Source organism: Sinohyriopsis cumingii, chromosome 18, assembly GCF_028554795.1.
Source record: "Sinohyriopsis cumingii isolate HCF-2022 chromosome 18, ASM2855479v2, whole genome shotgun sequence".
Taxonomy (NCBI): Eukaryota; Metazoa; Mollusca; class Bivalvia; order Unionida; family Unionidae; genus Sinohyriopsis; species Sinohyriopsis cumingii.
Genome location: NC_142978.1, coordinates 25,704,827 through 25,723,245, shown reverse-complemented (window position 1 = coordinate 25,723,245; position 18,419 = coordinate 25,704,827). Strand labels below are relative to the sequence as shown.

Below are 18,419 nucleotides of genomic sequence, written 5' to 3'. Positions count from 1 at the left end.
GTTTTTTGAAGGCATAGTACCGCAGGATCATGTTCGTTTAAAAGCAGGAGAATATCATTGTAATTTGCTTTAAGTCCTCGACAAGTCCATTGTATGATAGTGTTTTTCATTATAAATTTAAATTAAAGATTGTGGAGCTAGGTTAGACCTTTCGCAGAGGGAATTTGTTTTTTTATTTCTCTGAAGGAAGTACGGGGGTGAATTTTTTGTTTGTAGGTCTGGAGTTCCCTTGGGCGCATGGAGCAGATTCTTCTGCATCCATGCTCTCGATGTCTCTAAACCTGTTATAAAGTTTGATGGGGTCATCTGACCCCTTTTGTTGCCTGTTTCCATGAGATTTAATTTTGTTTTTTGGTGATTTAGGTTGTTGGGTATTGCTGAAAGTAGTTTGTGTAGATGCCGTGTTTCTCTGTGATTGGTAATGAGGGGTGTTTGAGCTTGGTGTTGAATCGGGTGCTTCTGTTTGTGTTTGAGCGTCCTTCGTTGTTTTAGGATTGCTCTTCACTATAGTGGAGAAGGATGGGCCAGGATGGGCTGTTTTCGCCTGTACAAGTTTTCTGGCTTCTGGATAGGGAATATTATTTGTGTATTTTACCCTCTGAATTTCCTTCTCCTGTCTCCAGGTATCGCAATCCTTGGAATTTGCGTGGTGCTCTTTTCCACAGTTGACACAATGCGGAGTTGCTCTACAGTCAGCTTCCTGATGAGAATTTTCTCCGCATCGGCCACATATTTGGGTTTTAGAGCAGCGGTCTTCGTGGTGGCCGTATTTTTGACACTTATAAAATCGAAAGGGGTTTGGAATGTAGATGTCAACCTTCACTTGCAAGAAGCCAACTTTGACCACTTTGGGTACAGTTGGCTTGTTGAAGGTGAGTACAATGGTGTTGGTGTCCTGCAGGTTATTATTACGTTTGATACGTATTCGACGGACTGCAGTGACACCTTCACTTTTCATTCCTTCAATGATATCTGCGTCGGTGACTCCAGCCAAGTCACGACAGCGAATCACGCCTTTGGACGTATTGAGTGTGGTGTGAGCGAATGAGGTCACTGGAATATCGAAGAAAGTTTTTATTTTCTTGATATTGTCTGAGTGACCTCGTCGCTCACATTCAACGAGAAGGCAACCCTATTTCATTTTTTTGACGCTCTTTGGCGTACCAATCAAACCTGTAATTGTTTTCTCGATCACAAACGGAGAGAGTGAAGCAAGGGATATTGCGGCATCTTTAGATTGTATTACCATGAAGCGTGGAAATGTGTCCACACTACATGGTTCGTCGTCCGAGTCAGATAAAGTTTTCGTACGTTTATTTTGATTGTTTTTGGAAATATCCATTTTGGCTAGATTAAAAATTCAGCACCCTCGCTCCCCACCCACCAAGGAGCCCAACAAGGGGACACTTTCCAAGTGTCAGGGATACACAGATGCCATACTCAGTTGATAAAATTACCTTTGATTGACCCTGAAGTCGCCAATTTCTAAGGTCGGTAAAATTACCCCCCGATTGACCCGTTAAACCACCGCCTTCTAGAAAGTCTTCTAAGACTTGGAAAAGGGAAAGATAAAGGATTAGAATATAGGGGCAACGGTGGTATCAAGAGAGATACAAGGAGAAAGATAAAGGAGGTGAGAGAGTAAATAAAGATTTCCTAGGGCTCGGCGTGACCAGCCAATTTGTCGGAACCGGGCCCATCCCGACCACCCGTCTAAGAGAAGTAGAGGCCAAAGTAGTGTATTGCAGGGAAAGCCTCTGCTCAACTACCAGGATCCTTTCCTCCTCCGACACGGGACGCAACCCACGGCAAACAGGTTGCCTCTACTTAGTCGCCTTTTACGACACGTAGCGAGGCACGTCGGGCCAATTCTACAACCCCGGACCCGCAGGGGGGGCCAATCATAACTGTATTCATCAAACGTAAGGCATCAGTCACTTTCTGTTTTCGGTTTTACTCAGACGATTCCACGGGCGTCATTTTAATATATCTGTGATTGGTGTAATTGTTCAGGTTTACGGTCTCTGCCAAAAAAATCTGAATACCTGTTGCAATTATCGCTAAATCTCTTCCACATGTGAATTGTGAGAGTTATATTAATCCTTTACACGACAGCAGATTTGACTTGATTTTGTGTGCTGTTTATTGATCGACCCACACTTTTTTGTGTTTTCATACACCAACAAAGCCGTCACCAATAGAGTTTCCTTTTTTTGTTTTTCAATGGAACCACCGAGGTGTTCCTGCTAAACACATCGCAGAACGTCAACATATACTTGAAATGACCGTTGTATGTGCTGTAATGTCTCATATGGACGACAAATGCTCACCAGCTGTCTTCCATCATCACAGCAATGACCTTTTAACATATAAAATGCTTAACTACGGGTTTGTTCAGCTCCATTGCTGTCCACGTTGTGGCTTGTGTCTTTTGAAGTTGGCAACTACATTGCCTATGACACCACACACGAGATCACATGTCTACTCGTTCCATAAACCTTTCCCGGTTTTAGCTCTTTTAAATCCCCAATCATGACCTCATCGTATCCAGCTTTGTTGTCGGGATGATCCTTGTAACAAATATCACGCTGCAGCGCAATGGTAATCACGCATTTATACAGGTCCGTTCTAGGAAGGGGCTGATCGTTTTAGTACAGTTGTTTTTTTCATGGGTTTCATGGCCCGGTGTACTCGGGTCCTCGTAACGTCCCTCCACCGCGAGGCCTGGGAAGCTTTCCGATGATTTTATGGATGTCTACCGCTCCCCCGAGAATTGATGTTTGCCACTTTGTACATGTCCTTGTACACACAGATTCCGCTCTTCCATAATTCCTCTCAGTTCCTGCTAAGATCAAAATTCCTGCAGTAACACCGATGCATATTTTATACGGAAAAGTACGGTTAGAGGCTGTTGATTCCGGAGAAGCTACTGGAGGCGACACTGTCATTTGGAGACATTTTCATTCGACCCTTCACGATCTGAAATTTTAGGCTCTACGCACCAGGCAGAACGATTTGACCACAAGGAGATCATTTTTGGTCATCACCTCTACTGGATTGTTGCTACCTATTCTCGCTCTACACTCAAGACACCATGAGGTCATGTGCTATACCTAAAACATCCACTAAAATAGTTTATTTTCGCAGTGCTAAGATGGATTCCTCAAGTGACAATCCATGGTATCTTTGTTGAATGTAATGAATGCATTACCAGCCATACGTACTGTCGTCGACATACTGAATCTGTAACGAATTATGCACAGCACCTCGTCGGGAGATGGTAAACCAAAATAACTGAAATACTCCACGTCGCGTGGTCGTGGATATTTCAATACGGCGACCCAGTGAGTTCCAGATTCATCGCAATATTCTTGGAAGATAATCACTCATCTCTCGTTGATTTGTATTTGATCAAGCAACTGATCTTAAGAAAAAAACACCTCTGTAGTGGTGGACACTCGGTTCTAGCTATATTTCGATGTCAAAGTTGGGCAAGGGTACCTTTACAGTTATCTCCTTTCCTCCGTGGACAAGAGAGGCATCTCCGTGAGATACCAATCTGGGAAATTCCTTTGCCACGTGTAATTCCATACAGCTGATCCAAGCGATCCTAGAAGTATTGTTCCAGGCGATGCTGGCTAAAGTGGTGCAATGATTCCTTGTTTTGTCAGCTGGGGCGCAAACAATTTCACCACAAGTTCTTTCTGACCACGACATGTTTAGCGATAGAGGTAGCCTGTCGATGGGTCAGCATTAGCAGATCTGGCCCTGATAATGCATCCGAGCTCATCTTTATCGTGATGGTTTATTTTTGAGCGTGTTTCCGCAGCGTGTCTGTTCTGCTTTAATTCCACTTGCGTAAAAAACAAACGGAACTATCGCGCTGACAAAATATCCTTTGTCTGTGTTTCTGGAACAACTCTGGGCAACATAGTTACCACAAGTAATTTAGCTCTACTACGTCGTATTTGGCTCTGGCGACTTTGTCATGTTGTATAAAAATGGTTTAAGCCACACGACAAAGTTTATTTTACCGTTGAGTACGTCAGTGTCATGAATCGACATGATGTCACCAGATCATAATACACATACTCCCCGCCAGGACTGCCAATGGTGCACCGGACCTCGATATCAGCTAGGGAATATTTGATGCATTCAAAATGCTTGGAAGCATCAAAATGGAGAATGGGATACAGCCCTGCGAAATCCTGCAACAACACCTGTGTGCCCATGTCAACGTCCTGGATTTTCTGCATGGATTCCAGGAGAATCATGTACGCCTGAGTATATTTTCTCGTGGTGGCAACAAAATTACACTCAAATTCTCGTTCTGGATACGTTCTGGAATTGATGCTAACGTGAATGTGAGATATTTTTTATGGTCAAAAACGGGCTTGTTTCCTTCCTGGTTTTCACATTAATTAAAACGCCATGAACACGTGCCTGTGATGCTCGCTGCCAGTATTAGTATCGACTCTCCACGAATTGGTCAACTGCACAGCGGAACACTGCTGTATGTAAATCAATTCTTGCTCAAAATAAAACTTTCTAGTGAATCTACATAGCGTGGTTTCTATCTTGAGTGCATGGTACGCCGCTTTGTGTATGTTCTAAGTGGGAGAATCTCTTTATAGTGTGCTTGACACCTCTGTAGACTGTGCGAATATCACGGCACACTCCGAAAATGCTGCTATGAGGAAATGTCATGCAAATTTCCCTACTTGAGTCGTTGAGATTTTTTCCGTGTAGCAAATTCTTGGTTCTAATTTCCAATATGTGCCTGTACTAACGCGGAGGCGATGACGTTCCTCATATTGCAAGATCATGCAGCATCTCCGTTCATCTCCGAAATCAGATAAGCATTGGCTTCAGCTTCCTCGGCTTGATAAACAATAGCGTTATCAGGATCTTTTTATGTCATTAGTTGCGTTTACAGGTAATGCACGTCTGTGAAGTTCATTACTCGCTGCTGCACCCGTGGTAGTGTCTCTAACCACTACATGTTGCTGTCGCACGATCTCATGTAGCCGGTGCCAAGCATGATCAAATTCAGGTACGTGCTGACCTGTGGCAAGTAGCCGTTGATCTCGTCCACAGTAGGATTGTTTAGCTGATACTGTGCCAACTTGAACAGCGACCATACGTTGTTGTGAAGCATGATCTCAGAACCAGTGGCGTAATTTCCTCCGAGGGCAGGCTGAAAGTTTCCCACGGACCTCCACGAAGGCTTTGAGTTGAAGCAGGTACGCATCCTCATCACGCGTCTTGATTTTTCGATAGGTGGTGGCATTGAGGTTGTTGATGTCCGTGTCCTGGTAATCGACGTACTCGTATTTGATATTCGAGTCATTGATGGGTGTATCGTTATTCAGTCGAGTACATGTTTCAATACTGTGTCAGTGTGATTATAACCGCACATTAGTCACTATAATCTTATCAGGCCGCATAGGAAGCTTTTATATCGATGTCACTCAATATATGCTCAGACATAGCACTCAGTGACAGTTTTTTGAGGTTGTTTTTTTTTCCTCAATGTCATGCGTGGTCTGTGGAGACATGGTCTCTATAGAAGCTTGTGCTGCCTGTGTCACAGGCGCGGGCAATGCGGTTGCCTTTGCCCGTGACCTTGCTGCCATTTTTTTTTCTGACTGCTGTCCCAGCTGTGGCTTTGGTCTCTCCACCTTCGGCGGCGTTTAGAGCAATGGGAAGGTCTTTCGCAGAGACTCCAGGGAAAGTCGATCGAATAAAATAAAACAACTTCGATAAAAATCCTCCACAAGTTTAGGTCGCGCTCTGTGTAAGGGTCTCATATTTTATACTTCAATCAGTGTCACTTCAATCCATCGCTGTTTTGGTAACTGTTTTGCCCGACCGTATTCTCCGCCTCACGTACAGGTAATAGGTGATTATTTCGTTGTTGTTATTATCAATGGCATTCCCAGACTGCTCCAAATGGTGATTTTCGAGATTGCGTATGTTTTCACGGCGGGAAAAATGATGAAAGGATTAGGCCAAATCTGCATCAATTATCCTGGAGGCACGCTAATCGCCGTAGAGAAAATGACGTTGGAAATCGAGCCGGAGAGAGGTCCCTGAGCTATCGATTAGATGATGATTAAATTGGTCTTGTCGGTGATATTCACTTTTAAATTTCCCTTGTACACACCATTACCTGATAATACAGTTTGAATGTCAAAACCAGGATGGTCCCGACTGAATGGGAGATGTCAAAACCTGCATGATAACTGTCTGATAAGGTGATTCTCGTGCGCAGCGTGACATAATTGTGCTCGATTTTGATGATAATGGTGATGTGTCCGTTGGCCGTAATCAGCTAGGACATGTTCGTGGCAATGTCGGAAATATTGTAACTGCCTGGTGAGATCGTGATAGTTCGACGTTTTCCACTTGCCCAGTACGAGAACTAATTGTTGTTCGCGGCGACATTAAAAAACAAACTATTCCAGATCCTTAGGAAATCATAGCGCATTTTGGTATAATTCAAGGGACGTACTGTATCTCACAGTCAAACGTAATGATCGCGAATCGAATAACAGCGTGGTATCATCGAATGGTATTATCTTTTCAGAGTTCTGACAATACAACTTTATCAATATTTGACAGTGCGAATAAATCGGTTTAGAAATGGAAATGATTTCCACTGTTGTACAATCAGATCATAGTACACAATTAAGTGCTGACATATTGTGAGTAGAGAGCTGTCCAGAATATGATTTAAAATCGATCATATCTTTATTTATTTCTGCGCCAATATTATCTGTTTGCTTAGAAGATGCCAGTAATTTTAATCGTTTCGATCGCTGTTTAATTCTTTTAAGTTGTCGAGCCTGTCGTTCATTTGCTCTTTTCTCTCGCGATCTGGCGTGTTTGCAATAATTTTGCCACATCTATTTCACTCTAGCTAAAGTGTTAAATTAATCATCTTTAAGAATTGATGGACGCACTAAACTTTTTATTCGCGAAGTATTCTAACCATTGCTGGGATGAACCATTGGGTAAATACTGAAGCTCTGAAATCAGCTTCTTTTGCACTACATCACGCATATCCTGCTCCTTCAAACGACAGCTCGTTTCTTTTTTTTTTGCTGCATTTATTTAGGTATCGTTTGAGTCCTTTCTTCCTCTTTTCCCATATAAGTTAACCTGTCCAGAATTATTCTATCCTCGTCTCTTCTCGCATCTCTTCAAACCTGACTTGTTTAATCCTCTCTTTCTGCAGCTCCTGTATTTTTTCTGTTTAGTTTTTGCAGCTATTTTTAGTTTTAGTTTTTTGTTTGTTTGCCATGCTACTGTGTTTCCGTCCTGCTGATAAGCTTAGCCATATCTTCACCGGGTTCATAGCCATCTCTTTGCACTAATCGATCAAGCAATGTTTCTTGAGACTACGTTGTCGCATTTAAGGTCTCCAAAAGCTGGTTCTGTTTCACATCGTGAGTTGTTTTCCTTTCATCCATACTGGCTAACATTGGTTGAAACAGTTCCAATACAACATCGCGCTGAATCGCGTGAGAGCCCACTGTATCTTCGATGAGCTGTTGAAGTAATACTGCTCGTTACTCAACAAATTTTGTGAGTGCGTCCTTGCGCTGGTGCTTACTGATGTTTTTCTCAAACGGCATGTTGTTATACTGACGGAGGCATACTAAATTTGTCAAAGTCCCTCTGTATTTTTCTGGCACAGTTTCTGCATCGTGATGAAACATCATGAAATCATGATTGCATCCGGACCTCGTCGTGGTGTAACAGTGTTTGAATTCTTTCGCGATGATTCCGCTACAGTTGTCGCGCGCAACTTCATCGATGAAGTTCATTCCATTTTATTAATTATGTCCTACACTACCTTTTTAACGCTCATCGGACCAGGCAGCACCGATGCTGCGGTCAACATAGCTGCCTATAAGGAAGAGCTGGATAAACAAAGGTGATTCCATGCAGGGTGGTCTCCACATGAGTGAGCACAATAACACGAATCTCGACAACATGAGTTACACGACGGTTACATGATATTCGACTGGCAGATAATAAATTCACCAGAGTAGAGATGACCAAAAACATTTACATGGGAAGTAAACTATTGTTCGGTCTACTGGCTTCCATAGGACAGGCTTCAGCATATTCTCAGGCTGTCTCAGTAGCGGATCTCGAGGCAGCTCTTGCTGAATACGATGAAACAGGCGGATCCGTGTCAAGAAACGTGCAGGTTAGGAGTACGTTGTCCATAACTTCATGAGTCAATTCTAGTTTAACGATGGTAACACCCAGCTCTAGCACGAGCACGCATAATATGAGACGTGTGGGAGTATACATCTGGTTCAATCCTAAATCGACTATGGGGAATTATTTGGCACCTCTGGGAGGTTTATCGGGGTCGTTCGATACACTTCGGGAATTTACTGCCAAGCTATATATCTTAAGACGAATGTGCTTTTACTGGCGGACGTGTTTCGAAATTTCAGGGAAACCTGCCGGAAACATTTCTGGCAAGACCCTCTCTGGTACTTCTCCGCGCTTGGGTTGACGTGAGATGCACTGCTGAAGACGAGTGGAGTACAGCTCAAGCTCTTTACAGCCACGGACATGTTTTCGTTTACCGAACAGATCGTACAAGGTGTAATATCAGTTGTCACAAAAAATCACTGCCATTGACAACATCAAATACCTGTCCACCTACGATCCCACTAAGCCACCCATTTAAAGCATTTATCTGGAGCTTACAATATGTAGGATTGGAATATGTCACAGTCATTTCTTGAGTGTTCTGCAGGAGCGTTCGGGCGGTTATGTCGACGACATAGCTTATTTCGTCAAAGTCGACTAATCTATCCTGAAAGCCTACATGGGCTCCACAACGATTATCCATTATGCGTTCAAACATTTCTGGCCGACAAACAAGATACTGTCTCCAGAGCAACTGGCGCAGAAGGGCGTGTTTGGTCTGGGAGACGCCAAAATTAGAAAGCTTGTGCCGAATCTAATGAACAAGACCATGTAAATGTTAGAACATCGGCAGCTCTATCAGGCTCCGAAAGACGACGGAAAATATCAGAAAACGGAATAAACTGAAATCGTCAACGATGTGTGCACCGTGACAAACTCGTTTCATCAGATGCTATCGGCCACATGAGAATCTTTCACGAACACATGGTAGCCGTCGCAGCCAGAAAAATACACGTCTGAAACTCGACAAACCTCTGTGCGTTCGAGCTGCCATACTCGATACTTCCACAATGCTCATGTTGCATTTCCATTAAGACTTCATCAAGTCATGAAATGGTTTTCACACTCATCTTCTCTTGACCGACACCAATTTGCTTGTCTACGCGATTCAAACGGATGATATTTTACAGGATATCTTCGACCAATGAGAGCATTCGATCTCATCGATTACCCACACCATAAGCAGACTTACTGCACAGACAATAAAAAGGTCATAGGCAAATGAAAAGACGCGTGTAACGGTGCGCCCGTTGCGGAGCTTATCAGTCTGCTCTCCAAAATGTCCTCTAAGATGGACACAGGCGCGGTGAAGTAAAAGGACAATGGCATTAAAAAATCCCGTCCTCAGTAAACTTGCCATTTGCTGACCCTTTCAGGAAGATCTTGGTTGTTGGTCTCCACTACTACACGATGAGAACTTTCAAACTGGATAGGATTTCCACTCTGCTCATTAGCGAAAAGGGTTTGTGCACCTTCGACGATGAACGAATTTGCTTCCACTGCGTTTCAACATTGAGGCTTGGACATAAAAGTAAACATCAGACCGCCGTCTGTTCCTGCGATGCAAAACACATATCATCTCATCCTTTATGTTCACTCACTATACACCACGACTTGGCCTAGAACCACCATGGTGCAAAACCAATATCGATCTGATTACCACCCATTGGTCCAGAACCCCATGTTTTTCTCTTTAAATACGTCTGTTTCTTTACATAAAAAAACACATGGATTTCATAAGTTTGGTCCGGAATCCCCACACTTCACCTCATTGTTCAGCTGACCCAGAGACGTTATCCCATATAATAAAAGGGCTCTCCTACATTTGGTCGATAATATCCATTTGCCAACACTACTAAGGAGCTCTTCTAGAAACGTCGAAACCCCATTAACCAATGAGAAATTAACTATTACGTTTCATTCATGCTATTATTAGTAACAGCCAGCCATACGTAAGGATATATGTATAGATGCTATGTAGTACTATGCTTCTAAAAAGTTGAGGTCAGGGAGACAAAATCTAACTAAAGATGTTAAGTACAATTTACAGTCATGAATAAAAATTACAATAATTCGATACAACCATGTGCCAATAGTTACAAAGTACAGATTTTCATAGCAATGTATATATATAGTATGCTAGCTGTATCAATGCTATACGGCGAGACGTATACATTTGTCATTTAAAGGAAATTAGGCTTGACTCATATAAAAAAATATACAACGGGTAGCATATCATTGATACAGCTAACATTAATGATCCAATTTTAGAACAAATTATAATAGCTTTAAGATACAACAAGAACAACAATAAAACAATAAACACATCACAGTATGTATACCACGTGACAGAGAAATTTACCGTATAATGTTGAAAGGGTTTGCAATTTTTGTACCATTGAGTATATAAACACTGTAGACAAATCCAAAGGAAAGTGTACACATACTGTTATGATGAACAAAATTCTTGTAGTTTACTTGGTGTAAGTTAAATTTCAAGGTTTCCAACCAGCCAAAAACGTTCCTCTATTCCTCTAGATTTCTGCGTAACTTGTCCCTTATGCATGAGAGGGGATGGGAACGGAAAGCAGAAAGGATTGCGATAAAATTGCGTACCATATTAAATTCATTTTAAAACGGCGATTATTGCCAGCACACAGTTGCAAGTGACCCGTTATATATATATATACATATATATATATATATATATATATATATATATATATATATATATATATATATATATATATATATATATATATATATATATATATATATATATATATATATATATATATATATATATATATATATATATATATATATATAATCATGTAGTAATTATATTGAAAATGTTTTTGATTTTGTTTATTATGCATTAGAGACCTTAAAATTAATTCGTACTCCTACTCATAAAATTTTAAGCTGATGCTAGGTTTTTGGAAAATGAGGTACAAACTTTTGGTACTTGTTGAAAGGTTTTAAAAGGCAAATAGGACAGTTTTCTGTAATACGCGCTAGATGAGATAGTTTCATATATTGAAGATGTTTTAAAGCGATCTTACAATTATTCTAACATGAGAAAGTGCATAAATGGCGGAAAATGGCTATCTGTATAAGCATGTGTATACATATTTGAAAACAATGCATGACAAAAGCCTGTGTTAATTTAATCAATATTTATCTTCATCATAATCGACATTATAACAATAGCATAAAAGAAACATAATCTCATAACATTTATACTTACCACCACAAAAAGTGGACCGTGCAGTAGCTTGTTTGTAAAGGTATGGCTCTGGTGTAATTGCTGATATTCCTGCAATATCAAGATTGATATTTGTATACAAAAATGTCACATGTCTTGTAATGCCCAGCTTCTTCACAAATTCACTCTGATGTGAGTTAAACGAAACGGAAAAGAAAAAGATTATAAAAGGACCAGAGAAGACTGCTTCTTCCCAATCTGTTTATTTCAGATTCAGTGATATTTTCGAAAATTACTATCAGCGGGATATTTAGCTGATGTTGAGTAAAGTGCATGGAAATCTACATCCTAGTGCTTCATTGGTGCGGTGATAGATTTTATACACAATATTGAAAGGCAGAAACTAGGGTTTGAAACAACAATCAAACGATCTGTTGATATTTAGGTTGATAATATATGACTGACCTTGATGTTATACACATAATGTGCATTAACCTATATTTTCCCTCGTGATGTCTTTACCATAAGTATTCCTTGGCGTCACTATGGTTGTTGTCAGCAAGTGGGGCAGCTCATGGTGTCACCCACATGGATCTCCTTCCGTAACACACTATACAGAATCCTTAGTAATGTTTTTTGTACTAATGTTACTCGTAAATCGTAATTCCCGTATAATACAGAATGTAATGGGATGCACAATTTTTTTAGAGACAGTTATTTTGGCGTCACCTCCTATGAAGGTGTAACCCGGTGCGGTCCAGACCCCTCGCCCCCCTCCCCCAGTGACGCAACTGTATATATTAGTAGCATACTTCTTCCACCACTGATTCCATACTGAATAAGTGGTTAAATAAATAATTCTAACTATATCTTACATTACAAAAATACGAACTGGAATCGTATACTCTCAAATTTCTTCGAAAACGTCTTTTAACATTAAATTATGTTTCCGTACGTAATGTATTTGTATTGTTGTATTCGCTATTGTTCTTATCTCTTCTAGTTCAATGCCATTGGGATCTCATTATATTTGCAAAATTTTGAAATCTTGCGTACTTAGTATTTCGACATCACGTTTCATCAACAAATTTAATTTGATTAAACGAGTAATATGCAATTGCTTCCATTCGGCTAGAGTAAATCTACAAATGATGATACAGTGGTTTGTATGAATGTTAGAGCTTAAGAAACATCTTTTTAAAGAGTTTTTCATGTAGAAAATTAGTGTGAAATATTTCTTATTGTATAACACTTTGAATCGCTTTTCAGCATTCACATGTAATTTGTTTAGGTTATTTCCTTTTTTCTGATCTCCTCCAGTATAATATCTTTAAAACTTTATTATATTTGTATGCTCCTTGCATCGAAAGTAATGAAACGTTTGACTTCTGTTTTTATCAATAGACCCAAATCCACGTTTATATTAGTGCAACCTACTTTCATATCATTCATTTGAGCTTATGAAGTTATAAATTATTAGTTATTTTTCAATGGTTAGGACCCTTGTCATAGTTATTTTGTACTACATAGTAGGAGCAGATGGGAGGGTCAACAGAAAATATTTTTAGTGACTAATTTTGAAAATAAAAGTCAATAATAACAAACCGAAATCTCTAATCAATCTATACATTCTCCTTAATAGGTTTATCTCATTTTGTTACTTTATTTTTGACATTTGTGTTTTCAAATTTTTGGCGTGTTCGTTTATCCCAACTGAACACTCATTTTTTGACAATCACCCTCCCTGCTGCTGTAGTGTGGTGTAATTAAATCATTATTATTGATGTACACCTGCACTGGAAACTAGCACAGCGAGACTAGCTCCAGAGCGACGAGAGGCAATTATATAATATAGTCCAGTCCGTCATTCTGTCAGGCAAAAGATACAAGCGTGCCAGGAGTCTCAGGTGGAATTTGCAAAAGGTACAGAATAGGTATTTAAACTAATTGTCGAACCAACAAAGAAAATTGTTGCAGCAACTGAGGCGGCTCAAAAAGCTCTTGAGATATTATCTGTTGATATTGTTGGTCGTCGTCAAGCAGCTCAACTACCACCCCAGCAACCTCCTCAAACACAACTTGAAGTTCAACCACGTCAACACAACCTCTGCCAAGAGTTAGAATTAACATTACAGATAAATTCACGCCTAAAGGTATTGTCGCTATCAAGGATCAAGAACAAGTAATTAATAATGCCGCGTTTAGATATCATGAAATATATATGTAAAACGCGAATATGTTAAAACGATGATATCTGCCAATTGGATTAGGGTTGTATATCGCATCGCTACTGACACTCCGCAAATCAGATCTGATACATTTGTTAATCAGTTTAATATATTTGATCGGAGAGTAGATGAGTATATTAGACAATCAAGGCATAAATCAAGAAAGAAGATAAAAGCAAAAGCAACAAGGAAACGAAAAGAAAAAGAAATGAAGTCGAAACTTAAAGAGGTTGAACGAACAAGGAAACAAGAAAAAGAAGATTTGGAATTTGAAGAAATTAGACGAAGTAAGGAATTATTTTCACCAAGTAAGAAAGAAGCAAAAGAAACAACTGGAGGTAGTCTCCGGTAATAATTCACCAGAAATCATTAATGAAGGTGCCGCTATTTGTCAGAGATTAAGTGCAGGTGATATCATGGACGTTAATGTTTATAGGTCCCTCATTTATGAAATCATCGATGATATCTATGGAGGGGGATTACCGCCATAATTCTATGCTTGTATTTTCTATTTTTCCTTGATGCATTATTGTAAATGGCTGCTTGCAAGTGCTACATTCGTAATTCCATCCATGTATATTGTATTCTTCATTGATACAAACTGTAAAGAACTAGTTGCAAATGCTTAGATCTACTTTCCTTCTGCGTCATTGTATCTTGCTTTTTGCTAAACGCTGAATTTGTTCTCTAATTTGTCGAATGGCAAATGCTATGTCAGTTATTACAAGTTTTATATTCTGTTTATAAACTTGCCATATTACAATTTACACCATTCTAACTCCTAATTTCATTTAAATTTGGCCTTGCAACAATCTAATTTTGTCAGTATCGTCTTTCTTGTTCAACTCGTGTCGCCATCTGTTGTCATAATAGGATACAACAGTATTAGCATGGCATTATGACAACAGGTGGCGCTCTAAATTTCCAAGTTGTTTTTTCTCAATGAAAATAATGAATGCTCCTCACGGGACGTTAGATTGCTTTACGGCACTAATTTTGTGTGCCAGCAGCATATAAAGTACTTCACAGATGTACGTGTGGAAAGAAAACAACTCGTAATTATTTCAGTCCCGTCTTTTTTTAAGTGTAAGTTAGCGACGAAGTTTTAACCGTTCTCTAAAACCATGTGCTTTTTCGAATCTCTAAGTGATTTATAGCACCTTAAGAAAACAAAAACGCCATCACGACAGCAGGTTGGTCTTTAGTCCAACATTAGTCCTACAGGTAAGACCTGACGCTGATATTTATGTTTTGGGCTTACCTAAACAAAATCAACATGTACTATGTCTTACCTGTAGGACTAGATGGTCTTAGACCAGGTTTATCTTCTACCCCGCTGGCCATATGAACCCAAAATTGTAAAGCTAGCGGGCCATACATGCTTATATATGCTGTAATTATAGAACTTAGTTTTTTATGAGCGCGGGCCACACAAAAGATTCCCGCGGGAATGCAGTTGGACCACCTTACACTACAGTACTGTATTGTCATATCATAGACTCCCCAGTTTTGACGCACTTAAGCATTGGCTTTCACGTTTTCATAAATATACTTCTTTCATACTGATATCTCATTATTTTGGAAATATTAGTTATTTTAGAAAAGTACGGTTCAGAAATGACAATGATATATTCCTTCTTTTCTTCACGAGCTTTCATAAGACGAGCCTTGGTCATAAAGATCTTGTAGTACGTCACCCATTTTGACACACCTCACATTTGTTGTTGTTGTGGGGTTTAATGCCATTTTTCAACACACAATAAGCTATACATGGCAGCCAGTATTAATGGTGAATGAAAACCCTGGAAAGAACCACCAACCCACGAGTAGGTACTGGCGCAAGCTTTCTCACATACCAGCATTGGCTGAATCCAAGACTCGACGACACGCAGACAGAGGTGAGATGGCTGTGATCTGTAATGGAGGGTGCTTTAGACCACTGGGTCCCTGATACACCTCACATAAGTCAATCTTTTCTTGTGATACTATTGCACATATGCTCCGGAGAAAATAACATAGTTCAGATATACATCAATACACATAAAATAAAGATTGGAGCACACACCCGAGCCCTCTATTCATTGATGGAAACATATATTTTTCTTCGTAGTGAGCCTCTGTACATCTCACTGCCTAAATAAACAACTTGTAAGGGGAATGAGGGGAGTGACTGATCATCCCAAGATACACCAAACCCTCTTGAAAACACCCCAGGACACTTCAAATTATGTTTTAATGTTGAAATTCTTTTATTTGAACAGATAATCGTTTAATCTTAAATACTCCAAAATTGAAAATAAAAAAATCCAAGAAATGTTTAAGCCTATTACCTAGTCACCCACGGCAATAAAAGAGTTATTGTACTTCTGATTCTAAGCATTGAGTAAAAGCATTCTGTTATGTATGGATATATAAATGCCAAATGCACTGTACAATAATTGAATACTCATTTTATTTTCATTTATCAATATGTATCCACAAGGAGGTACACTTTCCATGGTCCATTTGTATTGATACTTGGGACGATTTTTGATCTTTTTTTATTTCATACACACATATATATTAATTTTTGTCATGGTTCTCTTTCATTCTTGATGTCATTTAGTATTACTGTTACATGTATATACATTTACCATTTCCCATTTAAAGTCCTGCAAAAAGCAGTGCATTTTTGTCCTTTTGTCCAATAGATGCTGTCACTGTCTTGATTTGCATGCTGTTCCTTTTGCCTTAATAACAACTGAACATTTCTTGTGATGTATTGAATTTTGAATTTTGTCCATAAAGAATTTTAGAACTAAATATAGAACCATTAGGTTCTAATTATTCAGCGTACTGCACTTTGTCACATTAAAGATTATAAAAACAAAAACTTTAAAAGAATTCTTGAAATATTAATGTAGTGACACACCATTCTGACTTACTAAGTGTGTTGCTCTTTATCATTTCAAAGTGGTTTAATTAGAATTATCTATGATCAGAAAGAGACAGAGAGAGAATGCACCAACATTTGCATATTTCATTAAGTTATTGTAATTGTATACATGTATCCTAGGTAAATTAGTGTTTTGGGACAGTCTTATAGTGTTTTGGGGTCTTTCCTTCAATAATTATCAACACGGGGAAAAACACAATTGATGTTACTTGATAATTATATTGATCACTGTCCTTTTTTTGGTTTGATTTTATTTAATTGCCTACATGTATCCTGGGTAGTGGAGGGTCTTTTGGGATAGTATTTTACTGTTTTAGGGTAGTCATGGATTCTTTCATTAGGTGATTAAAAACATGGGGGAAAAACTCCTGATCTTACTCGTTCATTATATAATTCAGAATTTTACTGATCACTATCATTTTTTTTTTGTTCGATTCACTATAATTGTATAACATGTACCTTGGGTAGGTGAGAGTGTTTTCAAACAGTTTAGTGGTGTTTTGGATTAGTCTTTGTCTTGGGGTCTTTAGTTAGACTTGGAAACAAGAGACCAAATGTTCATGACCTTGAATGAAGTGTTTAGCCCAGAGTACTAAAGTATAACGGGTGTTAATATTAGGATTCAACAAACAAGTAATTAAAGACACTTAAAAGTATTATATATGTCTATTTACTGTTCTTTGATTATTATTTAATTGCATTTAATTTCCAGTTTCAGAAAGATGATTGTGGGAAAAGGTTGTGAAAGACGAGTTACTCTGATACCTCATTAATACGGGTGAAATATCTGTGATGGCATATATATATCCGAATGTAGGGATCCTGATGTATATATTGCTTAAAATTCACATGAAAGTTGAGGAAATCTGTTAAGAAAACCCAGCAGAGTGATATATTCAGAATATTAATGAGTATATTATTTACGTGAACATCTCTTGAGTTCTTTTTTCAGATATTGATGATGCCTGTAAATATTGACCTAAACGTTTAACAATATTTAAGTTTTAGCATTTATAAAAAAAAGAAATGTGTGTTACATATTGGTTTAAAATTAAGGCAGTATGTATTTTTTATATTTTTAAAACACACAAACACACACACACACACACACACACACACACACACACATATATATATATATATATATATATATATATATATATATATATATATATATATATATATATATATATATATATATATATATATATATATATATATATATAATAAACACTACAAATACTGGGCAAGACCAGCTCAATTAAATGGTCAAATATATTTTGGGAACTTTAGTTTCACCCTGGGGGAAAAAGTGCTATGGTCAGCAACAAAAAAACTGGGACAGTCAGGCAAGTGGAAGTACACATTTGTTTTTATACGTAATAATTATGTCCAAAATGAATTGAAGACTAGACTTTAATGTTGATGTCAGAAATTTGCTCTTTGAATTTTTTGTAGCCTGGTTTCTTTCACAGATGGTGTCATCTCCTACACTGTTATTGTTGTATTTTGCACTGATAAGATTTTGTGACCAGAGCATTCTTCTTTTGATTTCTTCATGTAGATTTATTGATGATTTATGTATAAATGTGTTTTTGAGAATGCACATTATGTAAATCGGTTGTCAATAATGCTTAGGAAATGGTTTTGTTTTTAAACAAACGTATGCCAGTGATAAGTTTTAAATGCACATTTAATGTGCTAAGAGTTAAAGCAACACAAAGTTTTAAAGTCAACACCTGTCAATTGAAAAAGCTATCAGAACTTACAGAACAACATTAACATACTTTACATTTTGACTCGTATGTTT

At 38.6% G+C, this 18,419-nt stretch overlaps 1 protein-coding gene across 2 annotated transcripts in view; it reads right to left on the bottom strand.

The window, feature by feature from the left end:
* Positions 1 to 18,419, bottom strand: part of LOC149776254 (netrin-G2-like) — a 104,344-nt gene that overhangs the window by 54,078 nt on the left and 31,847 nt on the right. The window contains exon 2 of one of the 2 annotated variants that reach the window (XM_089942307.1): positions 11,489 to 11,557. The exons of the other annotated variant lie outside the window; for it this stretch is intronic. Within the exon in view, the coding sequence (XP_089798433.1) occupies positions 11,489 to 11,557 (69 nt within the window). The remainder of the gene's footprint in view (positions 1 to 11,488; positions 11,558 to 18,419) is intronic. 2 annotated transcript variants of the gene reach the window in all.